The 20,125-nt window shown below is 40.0% G+C and overlaps 1 protein-coding gene and 1 long non-coding RNA gene across 2 annotated transcripts; one reads left to right on the plus strand and one right to left on the minus strand.

Moving 5' to 3' along the window:
* Positions 1-2,335: 2,335 nt before the first annotated feature.
* On the minus strand, positions 2,336-17,755 carry LOC311258127. The gene is made up of 4 exons (XR_014622696.1): positions 17,626-17,755; positions 16,117-16,188; positions 2,678-2,965; positions 2,336-2,391 (listed from the first exon to the last, which is right to left on the minus strand). It is a non-coding gene; the product is annotated as an uncharacterized lncRNA (long non-coding RNA).
* A 73-nt stretch (positions 17,756-17,828) lies between these two features.
* dnajc19 (DnaJ (Hsp40) homolog, subfamily C, member 19) lies at positions 17,829-19,865 on the plus strand. The gene is made up of 6 exons (XM_084354180.1): positions 17,829-17,936; positions 18,276-18,327; positions 19,099-19,172; positions 19,256-19,335; positions 19,489-19,559; positions 19,662-19,865. The coding sequence occupies exons 1-6, from the start codon at positions 17,934-17,936 to the stop codon at positions 19,730-19,732; spliced, it is 351 nt and encodes a 116-aa protein (XP_084210306.1). The 5' UTR covers positions 17,829-17,933; the 3' UTR covers positions 19,733-19,865.
* Positions 19,866-20,125: the final 260 nt, after the last annotated feature.

The following is a 20,125-nucleotide window of genomic DNA, read 5'->3' on the forward strand; positions in this document are numbered from 1 at the left end:
AAACAAGACACAATCTCTATTGTGTGATAATAGTACAAGCCATCTAAATACACCTGATTTCTTCATCAAAATCCATTCATTATTCCCTGAGAAACCCAAATGTTGAAAAATGCCCTATGTTGTAAAGTTAATGGAAGTAAGAAAAAAAATCCTGGATCCGTCCCTTTAACCAGATCCACACCAAAAGTTAATGTGGTCTATTCTGAGCTGAGACCCATCCTCCATCCAAGTTTCATGGAAATCTGTTTGCTAGTTTTTGTGTAATGCTGCTGACAAACCAACCAACCAACCAACAAACAAACAAACACCTAAATCAGGACACTTCATTGTGCATTTCTGCTTAAATCTGGTACAGCTATATTTAAAGCAACATTATGTAGAAACTGCCATTGATCGCCCCACACAGTTTTTGAGAGCAACACGACTGTCCTAAATACAAATCCCAGGTCTGTTGCATGTTATGTTTTAAAAACTTGCATGTTGAAGTAAACATGTATGTAACACTGTGATCCCACCCTCTCACTGAAGTTACATAGTGCAGAAACTAGTGATGAGGGGCGGAGTGGCTGAGACAGAGACACCATTCACCCTATTACAAGACACTGTAGCATCAAAATGATTTGGAAGCTGTAAGGTTGCTTTACATTTGTGAAGCAGCCCTAAGCTGAAAAGCACAGAAACCCACTATTGTGATGACATCACCTAAATGCAAATCCTGAAGTTGAACGAAATGTAAATAATACAATTATGAAAAAACAGCTGGAAAAGTAAGCATTGGTGGGAGAAATACTCAGATCCTACCACATTTGAGAAACACTACTTGTACAAAAAGTAGTCGTTTAATAATATATTGTATTATCAGATAATATTATTATTGATGCATTAATATGCATCTCACTTTAATGTTGCAGCTGGTAAAGTGGGGGCAACTTTTAATTACTTAAATACGTCCACAGGATCAATACAGCCTTATCAACCTATAATCATACATCATCATTTATTTGTTGATTATATTTTATGCCCGGAATTTACTAAAGAACTAGTTACTAAATAACTTCAATGCAATGTAGCAAAAAGTACAATTTTTGCCTCTGAATTGTAGTGTAGTAGAAGTATGCAGTGGCAGAAAGTGAAAATACTGCTGAAAATAAGACCATTGTGATTTTACATCAGATCTGGCACATTTTGTGTTTCCCATCTGTTTCCCAAGACTTTGAGGCAGAATCATTAGACAAGATGCAGATTTATCACTGAATAAAAATCAGTTTTCGCTCCTATAATCATGTAATGTTCAGGAGACATTGGGAGTGATTTTGTGATGAGTTGTTGTCATTTACTGTTTCGAGTGTACCTGCATCCCTGCAACCTTTGTTGTCTGCTTTAATTAGAGACTCACTCCACATCTCTGAACATTTGTCCACAACCCCAAAATAACTGAACTTGTTATGTCCATAATTTAATTTCTACTGTATTAAATGTTTTGTTTTCCTTAACTTACCAGTAACTCCATCTCAGGAACAACATCACTGACTTACAGTTTGTCATGAGTGGCATCCAACTGAGAACTTTTAAGACACTTTCATTTTCATTTTGAATTTTGTGAGAAACGGCAAAGTAAACACGGTGCTCTAACTGCATTCTGTTTCATCATGGCCACATGTGGCACAACAAGCCACAACAAGTTCATTTTCATCTGCTGAACTGTACCAGAATATAAAATATCTAAAAAAACAAACAATCGAACGATCCAATCAGCTCTGCATTATGCTGCCATCTGTGACTGACAACTTACTGAAGAAGAAATACTGATTAAAGCATGATGACATATGGCATCATTTGCCAAGTTTTAATTAAATGTATCACCTTTGGCTGTCTAATTGTGGTAACAAAAAATCTACCAAGACAAAAGTCAGACATTAGCGTTCCTGTTGCACTAAAATCTCTGAATTTAAGAAAAACAGAACATGCAGTAAAAAGACAGGTGAGACAAGATTTTCTTGCAGTGCAGGAATAGTTTTTTGTTTAGTTTTTAAGTTAAACACTACCAAGTGAGAGAAGCAACTATTATACATGTACGTATATAAGACAACAATCTAAATACGGATTATATAAATGTATAAAGACAAGACTGCAGGAAACAACCTTGTAGGCACGTCAGATAGCACATGAGATATAGAGACATTTAGAAAAGAGGAGAGAGGTCTGAGAGATACACAGAGAACTAAGTTAAGGAAAAGGGTGAGAACAACAGACAGTGAGTTAGAGATAAAGACAAAAACAAATGAACGACAGAAGAAATAGTACACATCTGTGACGCAAAAATTGTCATAACTCACCAGTCTCCAAAACGAAGACACTTCAGGTGACAGCCTCATTAAATCAGGAACTAATCTGTAGGCCAGAGACAGCGAACATTAAATGCACCTGAATGACGTGTCATTAGGAATAATTTCATCGTTGCAACTTCAAGAACGACTGCCACTAACCTAAATAAGGTAAAAGACGGTTTAGGCTGTCAAGAAAATCGATTATCACTGCTTCGACTACATCTCAGGTGAGCGGGGTGAGCGACCTGCTTGCATCTGTTTATCTTTTATCCTTACTGAGTCAACAAGTGAGGCTAAGTTCAGTCTGCACAAATGAAAGATAAATGCACGGTTATTCCAAATGGTCTGACCTGTAATAATCCACAACAGCAGCCTGCCCAGGTGTCACTCAGGTAATAATCCAGCCGATCCATGCAGGTAAAGTGTCCTTCAGTAGTCAGGTGCTCTCCTCCGAGACGCCCAAGCAGAGGAGCAGAGGATGAAAACAGTCAGCTGAAATCCTCTTCCTGCCCCCTCGTAATCCTTCAGCACAATGATCCCTGCAGGATGTTTCATCTCCTCCTCTGCATCTTCATCTCTCCTCCAGACTCCTCTACGGAGGTGTTGCACCTCTGAATGTAGTGGCTGGCCGGACGCACCTGCAGCAGGACAACAGGTAAGAGGAGATCAGCAGCCTTTAGTGCCGGTGAAACCATTCTTTCATCCCTCTTCTCTCCTCAGCATCGACAACTCTGTCTGTTCCTCGGAGTGTCTCTGCCAAGAGTAGCCGGGCACAGCCGTCCTGTTTTGCCGCTCTTTGCCAAACACACAAACACACACACATACACGCACATACACAGAGGAGAGTGTTGTGTTTTGTTTTTTTTCAGCAGCCGAGCTAACCCTGAGCCGGGGCCCGGTCTGCCTTTGAGATGCTCTCTAGCCCACAAACACAAGACGGCTTTCATTATCTTGCCCGTCGCAGCGCAAGGCCTAGCTTCTAAAAGCTACTGATTTCTTTCTTCCCTTAGCCCCCTGCACAAAGGGAGGGCATTTTGTAAATTACTTGCTCGTTTCAGACCAACAAAAGGTACTTTCATTGAACCCTCCCTCCCCCCCCACTGCTCTCTCTCTATCCTCCCGCCATTTGATTTTGCTCAAATTTGATTACAAGGCTTGAAAAAGGAGAGGAAGAAAAGAGAAGAGGAAATAAGAAAGCCCCACAGATGGCGTGTTCATTCAGTGCTGTGAATGGCTTTATATGGGCTGCCTTTATACATGTGGCAATCCAAAGACGCTTCAGCCGCTCCACTAAAAAAAGAACTTGACAAAATTATTGGTTTGGCGGCTTTCTTACACGACTGACACGGGGAACTCTGAGAAAGAAAAGCCTGCCTTCTCTTTCTCTTTCTTTCTTTTGCTCTCCTTGTCTCTGCACCTCGCGCTCTCTCTGGGTCGTACACCTTCATCAAAACAAACTAAACGAGGTGTTTGATTGTGAGAGAAAGAGCGTGTTTGCCTGCGTGAGTGTGTGTGTGTTGTCATATTAATAACCACCTGCCTCGGCCCTACACGAAGCCACATTCCAAGACAACAAAGTCGCACATTCAGCAAGAATGGACAGGAAGGAAATTATTAAAATGAGACACACTCTGACCACCAGATCTGATAGCACACAAACACACACACACACACACACACCCAGCTCAAATCAAACAGCTCAGACTGAACTCAAAAACACTAGCCAACACAAAGCGCAGAGCGTTCTGTTCTCTCACAGGCTATAATCCTGTTTCCACAATGGACCACTCACTCTGCACTTGTTTTCCTCAGGAGGATAATTATAGGTCTGTAGTCACACACACACACACACAGCTTTAGAGCTCCCATGCTTTCTCGCTAACATACACACTTGCAGCGGAGGACTTGCCAGTACAGAGTGAACTATGACTTTTCACGCCATTACCATATCATCACACACTACAGAATGTAGGATGAAGCGATGGTCTGGGACCTGGCACGGCCACTCTGGATCGGAGAGACTAATGGACAGGGGTCAGTTACTTCATGGATCCTCTGACCAGACATCAGAGTGCAGGTCGTAAACTGTGTCATTCCATCAGTGTGATAAAATGGTATCCATCGCTGAGGTCAATCGGCCAAAGCAACTGGACATCTTTTACAAACAGAGATTCAGTCGTTGTCAGTCTTTGTCTTCCGGATGTAAAGAGGATCAGATTCACACACTGAGTAACTGAACAGCAACCAAATTGATCTTGCAATAAGTAGAAAGAACAGGATATTAACATGGTGACACTTTTCTACATCAGGAATTGCTTCAATGTATTTATCTGAGCTGTAATTAAACCTTTTATACAATTCCAAGACCTCCGAGAAAAGCCCGCAGCTATGGTAGCAACACTGTGCAGCTGTACTCAAGGCTAAATGACAAAGTCAGAACGCTAACCTGCTGACGAAGACAGTAATAACAGGTTCACTATCTTAGTTTAGTGTGTTACCAAGAATACATTAAGTACAGCTGAGGCAGATTGGAGTATCATGAATTTGCAGGTATTTAGTCATAAACCAAACCCAACTTAATCGGGTGATGGCACTATATTAAACGTTCAGGGATCATCAATGTGGTAACAATTCATCCTGACGGGGACATAAATGTCAAATTTCTTGGCAAGCCACAGTGATCTCGGGTGGTCTTGCTCATAAAAATGATCATTTTGATTAGAAGCAGATGGGTGATATAGTATCTTGACATTACCTACAGCCACGGTCCAGCAGATAAGTGTGTCTCTCCATTAAGAGAGATGCTGTGTTCACTTACACACAAGCACAGCAGCTTAATTCCCAAAACATCGATAGGATCGGTCGGGATATCATTTTAACTAATGTTGTGTTTCTCTACACAGGTTCATATAGTGAAACTGTTTAGAGTAAAGCAGCCATCCTCCTGATAAATCCTGAGCTCCATCAGAGCTGTCTAAAACTGATTTACACTTTGTCCTGTCAAGTTTATAACTACAGCGTTTAGCTTTGCTGCTTAAATATGTCGTGATATTTTCTGCACAGACATTACTGCGTGCGTGTAAATGTTTAAAATGATTAAATGCAGCCTCTCTAACCATTAAAGCAGTGGCCACACGTCACATTAGGAATACTGCCCCATTGACTTAAGACCAGCTTTTTGCCAGTCCGTGGCACAATTGCTTTCTGCTGCCTCAAGATAGCAATTCACCATCAGTGGTGACCAAACCTGACCACACCTCATTTTTAGACCACACCCATGGGCGCACAGAGGAGAGCAAGTACTTACCAGCGTGGGCGCTAGGCCTGAAATACTTTGAAGCACTTTCTCCAGAGCCATAGAAGACATTATTCAACTGCTGTCACAGGCTGAGTCGTACTGTACTCCTCGGTGAACTAAAATCAGTACACCGCCCCTTTAATTATGAACCTTTCTCTCTAAAGACACCGAAAACTGACAAAACAAATGTATCCTTTAGCCTTGCACTTCCTTAACAAATTCCTTTATGTCACTTTCATCACTATCATAATGAATTTGTCCTGACATTACAAACTCTTGCCATGAAATTCACTCCCATTCAATTATGTCACACAACATGGTGCAAGAAAATTAGTTTGGTATACATTTATTTAAGAAGTTTGACTAAGAATCTCCACAGAGTGCATTTCAGTCCAAATGTAGTGGACATAAAAAAGTATCATATTTGCTACAGTATATATACCAACTAGTCAAACATTTTTTTTAAATATTATTTTAAGAAAGGTTTTATTTTAGATTTCTTGGTAGGAAACAAGGTAATTAAATTCACCACATTCAAAATTGCTTCTTGCATTATGGCAATATTTCACATGGTGAGTCCTAAAACCAAATGTGCCTAAATCAAGTGAGTTTCATTTTTTGTGCTTAAAAATGCTGGCTTACACACATCAGTATCTGTCAGTATCACACACATACAGCTTTAGTTACCAAACCCTCTATTTTTCTTTAAAAACCTAATCTATGTACATACACAATGTGGACGTTCCACACTAATAAACATTACACCTGAAGTTACTGCAGGTCTTGAAACAGCTTGTTAAACTGAAATAATATCCGTCCACTGTGGAATATTGTTTTAACAAAACAAAACCCTGGGCTGCATAAAACCTCACACACACACACACACACACACACACACACACACACACACACACACACACACACACACACACACACACACACACACACACACACACACACACACACACACACACACACACACACACACACACACACAGAGCTTCGGTGAGCAGAGATATAAAGCTGTAAAATGCTGACAGGGCCGAACAGCAGCTCTCACAGCTTCCATATCTACTACTTTAGAGATATTAGTGCTACCAGTCGTCATCACTGGCCGGCCCACATTACATTTTCTCCTCCAACCTGCCTGACTGAGGTTCAACACAGCACATAGGAACACACTTTCCAAGAAATGGTGATTTTTTCTTTTAAATGAGGACAATTTGATTCTGTTATTACAGATGAGGGCAGAGATTCCCTCCGTGGTCAGAGAACATTCATAATCAGCAGTTAGGTCTCCATCCGCAAACCTGAAGTAATTATTGTCTCAAGATAAAAACGGAAAGCAGGGGAGATTTTTTTTTTTAAAGGGGGAGAAAATAAACTAGAGATAGAAATGACCTTAATATTATTTCTTACTCTGGGCATTTCCAATAAGAGTATTCCATCGGAGGGTTTGATAAAAGGATTATGTGGCAAGCTTTATGCTGCTGGAGTCAAATCTGGATATGGAAGGAGAGCTGTTTGATTGAATAATTCTTGTTTCCTTTCTGCCAAGCTAGCAGTCCTCTTTGGGAAAAGTAAAAAATCAGCATTATGCCAGATTTACACATGTGCTCTGACTGTCTGTAGAAGTCTCTCTGCCTGTGCTGTATGTCTGACTGTCTGCATGTTTGAATGTTTGCATGTCTGTGTCTGGGAAGATGTAGAAACACACGTTACAATAAACATATTTATTCCGTATTTCTGGCTGCTGATGACATTTTAAACAAGCACCGTTACGTAATGTCAGACTGGACAGTCCAACAAATGTTGAAATGGAACAATGGAAAAAAAAGAAGTGTTCCTTTTTCACTCCAGTAACCAGGTAGGTTCAAGAGAACATGCACATGACAGAACAAAGATCATACATTATTTCTCTAAACATCAAGAGTAACAGTTTTATCTTAGCCACAAGATAAGAAAAGCAATCTTGTAGGACTCTAGGGGGCTCCAAAGTAATCATTTCCCTAAGCATGTTCTGAAACCAGCCCTTCCTCACCAGAAAAACAGCTGTATAGTTCGTCTGTGCAGTTCATGTGCTGTCGGAATAATAGGAATAAAGTTCCCAACTGGGAATACAATCACACAAATGGCCTCTCAAGTCGGAACATTAACTGGGAAAGTCTTGGAATTCTTTTTTTACACAAGTTGCCAAGTTGACGTCATGTGACGCTGAAACATGGCGGATGAAAGGTAAACATTGGGTTGATGGTAAGAAACTTTTTCCAGAATCTTGTATTGTATTTTCATTGTTTCTTTTCCTTTGTGCTTCCTTGTCACTCAAATAATGGAAACAGCTATAAACGTGTTGTTTAAAGACTCTTAGTGATAAATTGGAAAATAACTCCTTTTTGGCGTCCATGTTGCTCCCATATTCCAACATGATGCACATTAACATACCAAAGTCGGAAGAACGACTTCTCAACTCTGGGAAATGGGACCATCGGAGGAGCACGTAAATCCAGCATGAGCACCGTCCATACTGACATGTATCTTACGGCGATGATCTCTAGTGGCCATAGTAATTATGAGCGGGGCAAGAGAGGAGGTAAACGACGTAACATATATTTAATGTTACTAACATAGCTTACTAATTTTAACCCAAACCACATTCTTTTCCTCAACCTAACCAATAGTGTTTGTGCCAAAACCTAACCAAAGTGCGACCATTTACCATGTGACAATGAAGGTGAAGTCCAGTTCAACAATCACATGCCATTGGTTTTGTGTTGTTTGAGGAACGGTCATATGATGTTGTCTTGGAACCCATTGGTAATCTGGATATTTTGGGATTTATGAGGATGTGTTGTTTGAAACCAGAAGAACCAGGAAAGGAACCTGCACTTAGATTAGATATGAAACAGACAAACTGGAAACTACCTAGCCCTGTAAAACTGGCCCAGAGATCACTCTGCAAGTCGGTCCAATACTGTGGAAAAAATAAAAAATTAAGATAAACTTTCACCACTTTCACCATCAAATGTCTCTGCCTTTTCATAAACTGTGTTAATCTACTTCAGTACTACCATGAATCTCATGGAAAGTCTGCATTATGCAGGTTTTTATCATTACCTTGAAGAAAAATGAAGTGCTGAAAATTAAATTAAAAAACACTAACAAAAAAGTGAGCATTCACATAAGTTAAAAAATAAAACATTAATATCTTGTAGGTTTTTTCTTTATGTGCAGAGTAAAATTGCAAATCTATTTAAAATCAGACCATTTCTGGCTACTTTCAGAGCTTCTGACAATATTTTGTAAACATGTAACATGATTTATTGTTTGTAATATACCGCACAAGACATACACAACTGAAAACTAAACTGAAACACTATAAAATTCACTGCTAGAGGGAAAACAATGCCCAAAACATTTTTGGTCATTCATTGTTACCAGGTAGGGATAGGTTGGCTGGTGTTCGGCATGGGAAAATGAGGCTAAATCAAATTCCATTCATGGATGAATTTTGATTTAAACTGTTAAAATAACAAAGCAATGTTCATCTACTATTATCAGGCATCATCACCAGGCGGGGCGCACTGTCGTAGAGGCGCTTGACCTCAGAGTTTAGTTATCATAACAGGGTTGTGACCTCATGACCCGCAGTCATTACTGCTGCCTCCTCCAATCAGCCCTCCAAAGCTCTGATAACGCCCTCTGGGAGAAAACAGGCTGTCGGAATAGAGGTGACATTAGATTTATGTATGCGTGTGTGTCAGTAATGTTACTGTGCATGCACGCTTCTGTGTGTGTGTGTTCTATCATGCTCCCATACTTATAAGGACCAAGACATTGTCCCAGTAATAGAAAGATGAGGAAAACCCACCATATTTTGATGCTGCTCACCTCCTTAAGGGCTTAGTTTAGGATTAGCTCTTTGCTTCAGGGTTAAGATCAGAATTAAGATGAAGTGCAGGTGAGGAATGGGGTTAAAATTAGAATAGTTTGGTGTTTTAACTTGGGTTTTACGTTAAACGGTTAGGTTGACAGACAGACTGGTGGGAGGGTTTGGGATTGACAATGTAGGGTTAAAGCAATGTACATCGTTATATTCTGATGGATTTAATGTCAAATAAAGATATTTCCTAAAAATGCCACAGAAATCAATTTGAATAAACATGAATCTGTTTGGGATTTAAATAAGCTACTTTGGGCACATTTTTTGCCTTTAATTGAAAAAGATCTGGTAGAGAGTTGACAGAAAATGAGAGGAAGGAGCAGCAGGGGCAGTGACATGAAACAAACATCCCTGTCTGGATTAGAACCAGAGACTTGGATTAGGTGGTAATCATCCTCGAGGGGGGAGAAATTTTGACCCCATATGCATCAATCCATTGCAAGTCGGAGGTCGATATTTCTGAGTCTGTCTTCCTGACTTCCAATCTAAATGCATCCCAGTGCGTTTGCTCTGGAAAAAATGGAAGCCAGCAGCAAACAGATGTTTGCATGGCAAATCTGTGACTTCACAAGCAACTACAGCAGCTGATTTAACAGATTAGTGTAATAACGTCAGTCTTATACTGCACGGTCAGAAAGACTTCTATCAAACATAAATCCACTGAATGGAAATGAAAATGGCATCTACAAAGTTGTTGCTTCAACATCTATAACTGCACTTTTCCATGTCGGAGGTCCGAGTGCAGTGGATTGCAACAACAGCCACACTGCTGTTTTTCCATTTCTGAGTAATCTTTTTGATTTAAACTCACATTGATGCATATTTGTCTTGTATACAGTCAGGAAAAAATGCATGATTTCACTCCTTTTTGTCTAGAGTCTTCAGTCACATTCAGACAGAACTCAAAGATTAACATGATTCACTTGGCTCCCCTCGAAGGGAGATCAGCATACAAGGCCTAACACATCATCACGTCCCCGTAAGACCCGGCTGCCTCTTCTTTATCAGCTCACAGTGGTGAGAGACCAGACACTACTTGAACTAGAAAGTGTTGTACGCCTTGGTTCCAGATAGTTCTGTGTACGCATACGAGTCAACCAGAAGTCAATTCATTCCTATTGCAACCGCCGATGTGTTTGTGAAGCTCTGTTTCTATATTGTTCTGTCTGGAATATGCCACATGTAAGTTGAAAATGTTTAACTTTTTGGACAGAGACGTTAAAAGGGAGGAGACAAACTACTTAAAGCATTTTGAATAGAAAGGTCTGTTAAAGCCAGAGGTGGTGGTTGTATGACGCTTATCCTGTCCTTTTCTCCCAAAGGCCAGTTGTGTGCTTTATCCCAGGCAAACGCTGACGCAAGCACACAGTTGAGATTCACGACAGTTTCAACCAATTAGGTGCAACTGCAGATGGAATTATTAGAAGCAAGGAAGTGGAGGGTAGCACACTAATGCACAGGATTACCAAGAAAGAAGAGGATATTCAAACATTAGACATTAAACTTGCATTTGATCAAGTGCTATTGATGAGATGAGCTGACCCCTACACCTCTTGATTGAGCCGTAAAAGAAGTTGATGTTGTGAAACTATGAAAACATACACAGTAGAAGTACAACCTGTGGGGGAAAAGCAAAGTAAAAAAAAAAAAGGCAAAGTCACTGAACATTCACAGCATTTTTAAAAAAAATCAGATTTGACTGATGATTCTATACATGCAGTTGTCATGTCCCAGTGACCACTGAAAGTAAAGTTATGGCCCTCTCCCTATACATTTCATAGTCCAGTCTTGTTAGCCTGAAATAACTGCCCCAGGGGGGCATTGCCAAGATGGCTGCAAAGTAGCAAGACTGTGTCTCACAGGAAGTTAGCATAAAAGCAAATAAGCTAACAGCTTGGTGTATGCAATGCTCTATTAATACATTTTTCAAACATCCTTTCTTGCAGTGCAGGTTAATATAGGATGATATAGGATAATATAGGATGCCATTTTTAAGAGAAAAATTGGAAAGGAAGGAAAACAGCCGTCTGAATAGAGTCAGTAATTTAGCTTGTCTGGAGGGCCTGTTGCATCCATTGTCAATACAGAGTCTGCAAGTTACCGTCTCTCCTCATAATGTTCCTCATAAGGTTTGCAAAAATACTTTTTTCATTCATGTATAGGTCACGCAGAAATACTTCTGACATGTACTGCATGCTTATACTACCCCTGTAAACTTGATATATCAGACGAATGAAAAGGGCTAATCTTATTTGACAAATTTAGATATGTTGATTTGCGACATAAATTTAGAAAGCAGATGAATAAACCAATGATTTTCCTTCAGTTACATCATGCTTAATGTCTAATGAAGTTGTTGAAGTATCGATACTTCTGTACATTTTCGATACCACGTGTTTAAAACAATATAATATTTGCATTTGATGGTATCAAAAGTACAAAAGCTATAAAAATAACAGATTTTTAATCAGATTTTCAACACGTCTGCACAGATTATATTATTAAAAACATGTTGGTATATATTGAGTGACTTCCTCTGTATCAGCGCTGTGTTTTAAAAAAAAGAAAAGAAAAGAATGATCCTATTACGTGTGTCTCTGACTTTTGTCTTCTTTTAGCTGTGGTATCGACAGATGTATCCAGTATCCTTTTTTTAACCAAGGTTCTCTAATGAAGATATGTTGTTTTTATGTTCATGCTCAAATACTAAATCTAGTCTTAGCTGAGGAACTTGCACATAATTTGGGGGAAAAAAGTGATTTGACTAACATGACTGACAAGGCTGCTGAAGGCTCTGACAAAATAAACTGAAGCCCTTGAGTGGTTCAGAAAGAATTTCAAATTGAGTTTTACAAGCCATCAGTTATGTGAGACTGTTTTTAATACAGTTGCCTCTAATAACTGTTCAATAACGGTTTTGAGATTTTTCTCAGAAACATCTTCTTTTCTTTCCCTCACTGATGTTGAAATGCATTGTCCACTGGATTAAAAATCAAAACAGTAAATCATAAAGCTTCCTCTTTAACAAATCAATAGATAGTATAATATTCAATCATAATATAAAAAAGCAGCATTAACAGGCTCCAGAATGAAAACAACTCTCTAGTTAACATGTTAACGGTGGAGAATAAAGTACACACGTGTTAAAAAGCCATGTTCGAATGCATCGCGTCAAAAAGCCAACAGGAGCACCACGCCTACTCGTAGAAATGAGTCCTTCACATGAAGCCACTCCAGAAAATGATTGGTCAGGAAAATAATCCCCTCACAAGAGGTCGCAGCACCAACCACCGAACTTCATTTGAGCAAACTAGTAGGACAGTAGCAAAGGAATTCATTACTTCCTTTACTTGATTTCTTTAAAAGGGAAAGAAATTAGAAAATGTTTCATGGTTTTTAAAAAAAAAATCATTGACAGCTTCAACAAACTGCGCACGAATATCTTCTGCAACGGAGTCTCGAGAACTTCTGATCCACCACATGACAAACTTTTACCAACATGTGCCCTTAAGGAATAAAGACGACAGTGCAAAGCTCACTTTGTATCAAAGCATGCAGGTCACCTCGGCCCACATACATTTCAGCCTCCTCAGGGCACAATGCAAAAGTCTAACTCACAAAACACAATCAAATGCAGCCCTTCATGAATCAAAACTTAATATCATCCTTCTTCATCTCCTCCAGCAGCCTCACAGTCTACCTCCTGAGTGGGGAAAAAAACACCCTCTCTGTCCCTAAAGTATCTTATTGTTATTCCTAATCACTCCTCAGAATCATAAACAATCTCACAACTTTTTTTTTTTTTTTATTCAGCCCTCTCTGTTTATGCAGTTCCCAGAAGGCATTGCCTTTTAGACTCTCCCTCTCCGGCGGCAAAGACGTCAGGAAAACAAATAGCGGCGGAAAACAAAACAAAACAAAGTCTCCTGAAATACCTTGTGGATGCCCAGAGGAAGGCGCTGGACAGACAGATGAGCAGATAGGTTTCCTCTGTCCTCCTCTCTCAGGCTGCCTCCTCTCTCGGCGTGCTGTGGAGAGTGACTGCTCACAGCCCGCCTGGCATATCTAATTAGAGCCAGGCTGTTGCCACTATCGGGCAGAGGATCTACCTCTCCAATCTCTCCTGACTCAATCTTCCCCATCTCTGATTTTCTTTTATATTTATGCTGGAATATTTAATTGTAGACAAAAGGTTACTCTGGGCTCTATTCATCGCACACAGGCAGAATAATCTCCTTTAAAAGGCTTGACATTTCAGGCTTTTCAAAAGGGGCTGAAAAAATTATATCCCCGCTTTTGTTAATCAATGAAGTAGAACTCCCCCGAACAAAAGAATTAAATTGCTTGGTTGGGTTAATAAAACACACAGAAATAGCTGCTTCCTGTGGGCTTTTGTGCTTGCCACTGGCTCCCCCCATATGCAACCAGCACTGTAATTCCATATGATTTGGGGGGCAAAACTCTCATTTCTCCACACAGTTGGCTTTTTAAATCCTATTGAATGAGCAGTCTGTGAGGCTGGCTGATTGGGACCTCTTGCCTGAGCCTGGCTGCCTGGCTGCCTGGCTGCCTGGCTAGCAGAACAGGCTCTCTCCATTCAAATATGACTTCCACTAAGGAGAGACAGCAGGTCCACTACAATTTACAATTTCTATACTGCCCCTGCCTCAGAAAAACATTGTAATTATGCAAATGATAGGGGCAATAATTAGGCCCTTCACTGTCCCATTGTGTTAGCTGCTGTCGCGTTTCAGTCCAATGGTAGGAGAGACGCAGCAGGGCACGTTCGGGTTGAAATTGCTCCTTACAGACAGCCTGCAGATGTTCACAGCATCTTCGCTCCTATAACTAGCCATCAATCCGAGCCAGGGTGCCTCTGCATACTGTTGCAGCAGACTCTGGTTTAGCTGTGGGAGAGCTGCCTGAGACTGTCACTGCAACATACAGCTTTATAAGCCAGCGGGCCTGGTGGGATGTGATACACTCCGTTGCCTTCACTCCCTGTTTCACAAATAAGCACGACAACCTGTCTGTCCTCTATGTATCAGGGCTAGACTGATTATTGGCCCGGTCAATTATCAGGGCCGATAATCAGCATTTTTGCAACTATCAGTGTCAGTGTTTTTTTGTGTCAGAATGCTGATAAGATAAATTAATTTAAAAATAAAATACTTTGGCTCTGGAGTCGCAGCCTCTCTCCATCTGTAGTCACCAATCTGTGGTCTCGCTCAATGCCCTGCCCACAACACTACTCTGATTGGTTTCACGTTACACGTTATAGGATATCAGCACCGAATAATCCGGATCTGCAAAGTAACCAAATACATTTAGGAGTGGAAGTATAAGGTAACAGATGGAATAGAAATATTGATGTAAAGTACCTAATTTATTGTAGATTGTACTTAAGTACAGTACTTGAGTAAATTTTAGTTACATTCCATCACTGGCTATTCTTAACTTTTACACTAAGAATGTTATTTTTCCAGCAATGTGTATATTGGTTCCAAATAGTGGTTATAAGTCTCCTTGATTACTAATAATCGGTATCGGCTGTGAAAAAAACATATCAGTTGACCCCTTGGCTGCATTACAAACAACAATGAGTTCATAACGGGAGGAAATGAACAATCTTGCAGAGTGGCGCACAGAGAACGATCTATTGCTCAACGTCAGCAAAACAAAAGGAGCTGACTGTTGATTTTAGAAAGAAAAAGAGGCAAAGACACACCCCTGTCTACATCAGAGGAGCTGAGGTGGAGCAGGTGAACAGTTTTGGGTTCCTCTGCATCAACATTACAGAGAACCTGTCATGGTCACCACATATCACCACCCTGTTCAAAAAAGCAAAGAAAAGGCTCCTCTGAAGAAAAGTTAAATTCCTGTGCCAAATTTTGGTCAACTTTTACACAAGAGTAATAGAAAGCATCCTGACTGGAAACATTACAAACTGGCATGGTTCGTGCACAGCCCAGGGGTCTCATTTATAAACATTGTAGTACGCACAAAATGGGGCCTGAAAGAGGCATACGCCACTTTCCACGCAAAAGTTGTGATCTATAAAAACAAACTTGACGGGAGAATGTGCGCACCTGTAAGCAAACTCTGAACATTTTGGAGGCAAGGGGAACTGGCGACACAAAAGTTGAGGTGGTGAATTGAAGCAGATTATAGAAATTAAACGTGAGAGGCATTATTCTGTGCATATTAATACATCTCTCAACTGATTTCACTTCATATCAAACATTATTTATAGATCCACGTTATCATAAACATTCAAACTAGCGGTGTCATTTGTAAGAATGAACAGAATATTTTTTGGCGCACGCCATTTTCGGCTTTTGGGCGCACGTACACTTTTAGTATGGATCCTACGCAAAGTGTAATAAAAGGGGACCCCAGGACAGGAAGGCCTGCAGTCCTCAGAACATCACTGGTACCCATCTAGAGCATCAGTGACATCGGTGAAGTGAGATGTCTCTACCATGACTTTTTTATTTTTCTCACTTTCTCACTTTCATTAAACAATCTTGTATTCCATAATGATAATTTACCTTCACAACCCATATTGACTGCAGAGGCCTGGATGTGAATTCAGTGTACTCCCTGCAGCTCCCCTCTTCTTCCTGTGGATAACAAAACAAAAGCATTACACAACAGTTAAATTAACATTAGGTGACTTATTTTTGAGCTGACTTAGAGCAAGAATATAACTTTTGAAATAAAAAATAATATTTTCCCTGTAAGAAGTACAAAATTCTGTTATTGATATATTGGTCAATATTCATATTCATACATTAATACACAGTATGTGGTTATCAAACGCTTGTAACAAAGATATGTAATGTTGGCAGGTCATATTACAGTTTTACAAATAACCTTATTGTCCAAAATGACATCAGTGCACTGAAACAGTAAACTTCACATTGGAATTTAATTATCACAAACTACCCTAAGCATCTTTAACTGCATTATGTTCTGCAAGAAAATAAAATATGCAATTTAAATGTGCACCATGCGCACAAGATAGCAGAGCATAATTTCCTTACTAGCCACAATAAACATTAGCATTCTAGCAAATTAAAGCGTAGCACATTTTTAGGGTGTTTACAGCTGACATTAATTTGCAAGCATTTACAGACAACCTCTAAATTTTTTAGCCAATGTAATTTTTTGTTCACAGTAGCATATAGCTATCACACAGAAACCATAGCTCTTTAAACTTCTGCTTCAGTAGAATTCTTGAAGAGGACTCGAAAAACAGTTATTTCATGTGAGGCAGGTGAGGACAAATAGTCTCATACGATATAAGAAGAAGAAGAAGAAGAAGAAGAAGAAGAAGAAGAAGAAGAAGAAGAAGAATAGGCCCTCATACAGTATATATATAACTTACATCATATACAATAGTGTACAGGTGTGATGTGTGAATGGTTTGGAATTTATCTGAGTAGTAAGTTACAGTAGCATTAACCAGCCGCAAAGGCTACCAGCTCCTATTCTAACAAGCTACCAGCACCTAATCATACCAGCTACCAGCACCTATTCGTACCAGCTACTACTGGTAACACAGGCTACCAGCACCTAATTGTACCAGCTACCAGCTCCTACTCGTACCAGCTACCAGCTCCTATTCAAATTAGCTACCAGCTCCTATTCCTACCAGCGACCAGCACCTAATCGTACCAGCTACCAGCAGTACCAACCTGGCTGCTGGTCTTTCAACCAGAAAGTTGGTCTATCAGCTGATCACCAGTTAACTAAACCAGCTTGAGGAAGCTGGCCAACCAGATAAATCCAGCAAGACCAGCTAACGACCAGCTAAGTTTTGAAGCTGGTTCTAGCTGGATTTTACAGCATATTCAAAGTGTTTACTGCTAAATTGCAAATAAACATTCACAGACAAATGTTTGTATTATTTTATTAACATAAGCTAAAATGAGATAGTTTTGTAACAGTAGCGTTTAGCTTGAACACCCAGTAACCCACGGCTGGCTTAGCTAGCTTTATCATCTCTCAAGTCCTCAACATTAAAATAATATAAATAGAAATCAGGTTCTAATTACCATCAACCTCCAACTTCTTCTTCATGAGGAGGACTAGAAACACAGGTGTTTCATGCTGGGCAGGTGAGGGGAATTCAATATTCTCACAGGTGTGGCTGGATGTTCACTCCGCCTCCACGCGAGGCTGCAGTCAAGTCGGGCTCCGATTGGACAGTTTGACCGTGGGAGGAGGGACCAGCGCGTGTCGAGGTTTTACGACAGTTCTACGCCATTTCCGGCAAAACATATGAACACCAGAGCGAGGAAAACATGAGAGGTCAAAAGTTATGGTCCTGACTTTTAACAGGAACGGAACGTAACACACAGACATGGTAAGTCGGACTCGTTATTTACAAACTGTAACGACGATCTGAAAACGGTCGCGTGATCAGTTATCAGTCGATAAGTCCGGCAACGCTCTTTCTGAACGGCTAAGCTAACGTTAGCTCACTCGTGTATGACCCAACACGATGTGACCAAACGTTCGATTTACTGCTGTAATTCAAAATAAACGGAGGAAGCGTTGATTGCTCAGGCTTCATAAGATACCACAGCTTGGTCATGAGCCATGTGTTTGTATTACAGCCTCAGGACGGCTCGTTATTAGTGGTTTTCTGTGTGTTTTCACAATGTTTTTGTGCTCTTCACCTCCTCTGTCTCTCTCTCTGCAGGCCAGTTCCATGGTGGCAGTGGGACTGGCTCTGGCAGCAGCTGGATTTGCAGGTCAGTTACTCCTGTGAAAGCTATTACTTTTACTAAGGAAGGGCGGGATGTTGCTGTCAGCCTGACAGTTTGTTAATATGTTAATTGCCCCAATTGAGAATGTGTATATGTGAAACTGAGCATCAGCTGTTCAGTGGTTTGACCAATCACCTTGACACAACTACAAGTTCAAAGTTAAGTGTCAGGCTAATCTCTCCCCATTCAGTGTTTATTCACTTGCACTCATTGTATTAGTTTACATAAACACTTGTGCACTAAGTTGTTGGTAATTTTTGCTTTGTATATACCCATGTATACACTTATTTTCATCCACGTGTATGTACATATCAGTCGAAGTTTAACCTGTCTTTGTCAAGCTTTGTTGTCCTATTTGTGTCCATCTCTGTCTTCCTGTACATTTTTATGTGTGCAAGTACACTGAGATCAATTTAAAACCGTTGTCAAATTCCCTGGATGTGCACACAAAACACCAGGGACACACAATATATACATTGGGAAATGTGTAACACTGGCTTTTTATTGATAGGGATAAATAGAGATGATTATATCAAGTCAAACTGCTTTTCAAATACTACGTGTGAAAGTATTGGTTATCATATATCTAATTGGTATTGGCCATGAGAGGCAGGTAATCATTGGTCTTCAGGTAACATCATGATTTTAATCATCTTTTCAAGGAAAATATAAAATTGTGATGCAAAAATAATCACAATATGATTCTTTGACCATATCATGCAATGATATTTTCTTCCCCTCTTCTTTGTCTCCCAGGTCGCTATGCCATGCAGGCCATGAAGCACATGGAGCCTCAGGTGAAACAGGCCCTTCAGAGTTTCCCCAAGACGGTAAGAACAGGTGTTTTTTTTGAAAGTAAGGATCAGTTAGCAGACCCGCCACGGTGAGCTGTTAACTGTATATGTTGTTGCAGACTTTTGGAGGAGGGTACTACAGAGGTGGATTTGATCCAAAGATGAACAAGAGAGAGGCGTCCCTGGTTTTAGGTGTCAGGTATGTAAAACACTCACACCAGTAACTCAGCCACCAGTTGCATGTTAATGTGCAATACATTTAGCTTTTTTTCTCCAGCTCAATTTGCTTATCAGTACTATTTATACTGATTATTACTATAATAATTCACTGTTGTTGTTACTGTTGTTTCAGTCCAACAGCCAACAAGAATAAGATCAGGGAAGCCCATAGAAAACTAATGATCCTGAACCATCCAGACAGAGGTAGGTGAGGCTTTAAATTGAAGCCAAAGTCCAGCCTCCTAGAGCAAAATAATTAAGGTATACATGTGCAATTTAATTGTGGACTGTTTGTGTGTGTCACAGGTGGATCTCCCTACCTCGCAGCGAAGATAAATGAAGCAAAGGATTTGATGGACGGCCAGATAAAGAAATAGAAGTGAAGATGCGGATTATGACATACAGTAAATGTGGTTCCACACTGATCTCATCTATGACATTGCACTGATCCACTTGAGCGATTACCAGATTTTTCTAACTGATTATCAAATAAAATCACTCTGTAATTAATGGGACTGTCTCTGGTTTATTATGCAGTATTTGAAATTTACTTTGTTTTCATTTTCTTTGTTTTTCTGAGGGAGTTTTACACAAGATGGGAACTTTTTGCAGCCTTTTGGTGTAACAGCCACCTGTGTGTCAGTGTAATGGTGAGGGGTTTGAGTTCACACAGGTAAAAAAGAAAAAGGAATTTCAACTGTATGTTTTCAGGGTTAGAAATATGCTTGAATTTGAATATACTTGAAAAAGAGGTTGATTTTCAGAATGAT

Source organism: Pagrus pagrus, assembly GCF_965226575.1.
Source record: "Pagrus pagrus genome assembly, chromosome: 6".
Lineage (NCBI taxonomy): Eukaryota > Metazoa > Chordata > Actinopteri > Spariformes > Sparidae > Pagrus > Pagrus pagrus.

What these genes read in the sequence shown, in the direction of transcription:
- dnajc19 (XM_084354180.1), top strand. An exon ending in GGCAGCAGCTGGATTTGCAG is followed by an intron (nt 18,328 to 19,098) that starts GTCAGTTACTCC and finishes TTTGTCTCCCAG; the next exon opens with GTCGCTATGCCATGCAGGCC. An exon ending in CCTGAACCATCCAGACAGAG is followed by an intron (nt 19,560 to 19,661) that starts GTAGGTGAGGCT and finishes TGTGTGTCACAG; the next exon opens with GTGGATCTCCCTACCTCGCA.